This window comes from Trypanosoma grayi (assembly GCF_000691245.1).
Source record: "Trypanosoma grayi strain ANR4 Tgr_1021_V1, whole genome shotgun sequence".
NCBI classification, from domain to species: Eukaryota; Euglenozoa; class Kinetoplastea; order Trypanosomatida; family Trypanosomatidae; genus Trypanosoma; species Trypanosoma grayi.
In genome coordinates this window covers 1-251 of record NW_008826640.1, presented here as the reverse complement: position 1 = coordinate 251, position 251 = coordinate 1, and the positions used below count along the sequence as shown (strand labels likewise).

The window sequence follows — 251 nt, the reverse complement described above, 5'->3', positions numbered from 1 at the left end:
AGCTGCACTCAAGAGGGCCGAGGAGGAAGCTGCACTCAAGAAGGCTGAGGAGGAAGCTGCACTCAAGAGGGCTGAGGAGGCAGCTGCACGTAAAAAAGAGCGGAGAGAAGCGCGTAAAAAGGCCAAAGAGGAGGCTGCACGTAAGAAAGCTGAAGAAGAGGCGGCGCGAAAGAAGGCTCGAAGTGAGGCGCGCAAAAAGGCCAGAGAGGAAGCTGCACTCAAGAGGGCCGAGGAGGAAGCTGCACTCAAGA

The 251-nt window shown here is 57.0% G+C and overlaps 1 protein-coding gene across 1 annotated transcript in view; it reads left to right on the top strand.

The window, feature by feature from the left end:
• DQ04_10211000 (kinetoplast-associated protein) overlaps positions 1–48 on the top strand; it is a gene marked incomplete at both ends in the record, with an annotated part of 1,587 nt that extends 1,539 nt beyond the window's left edge. The window contains one exon of the mRNA XM_009316179.1: positions 1–48. This exon is cut by the window's left edge and continues 1,539 nt beyond it. Coding sequence (XP_009314454.1) covers positions 1–48 — 48 coding nt within the window.
• Positions 49–251: the final 203 nt, after the last annotated feature.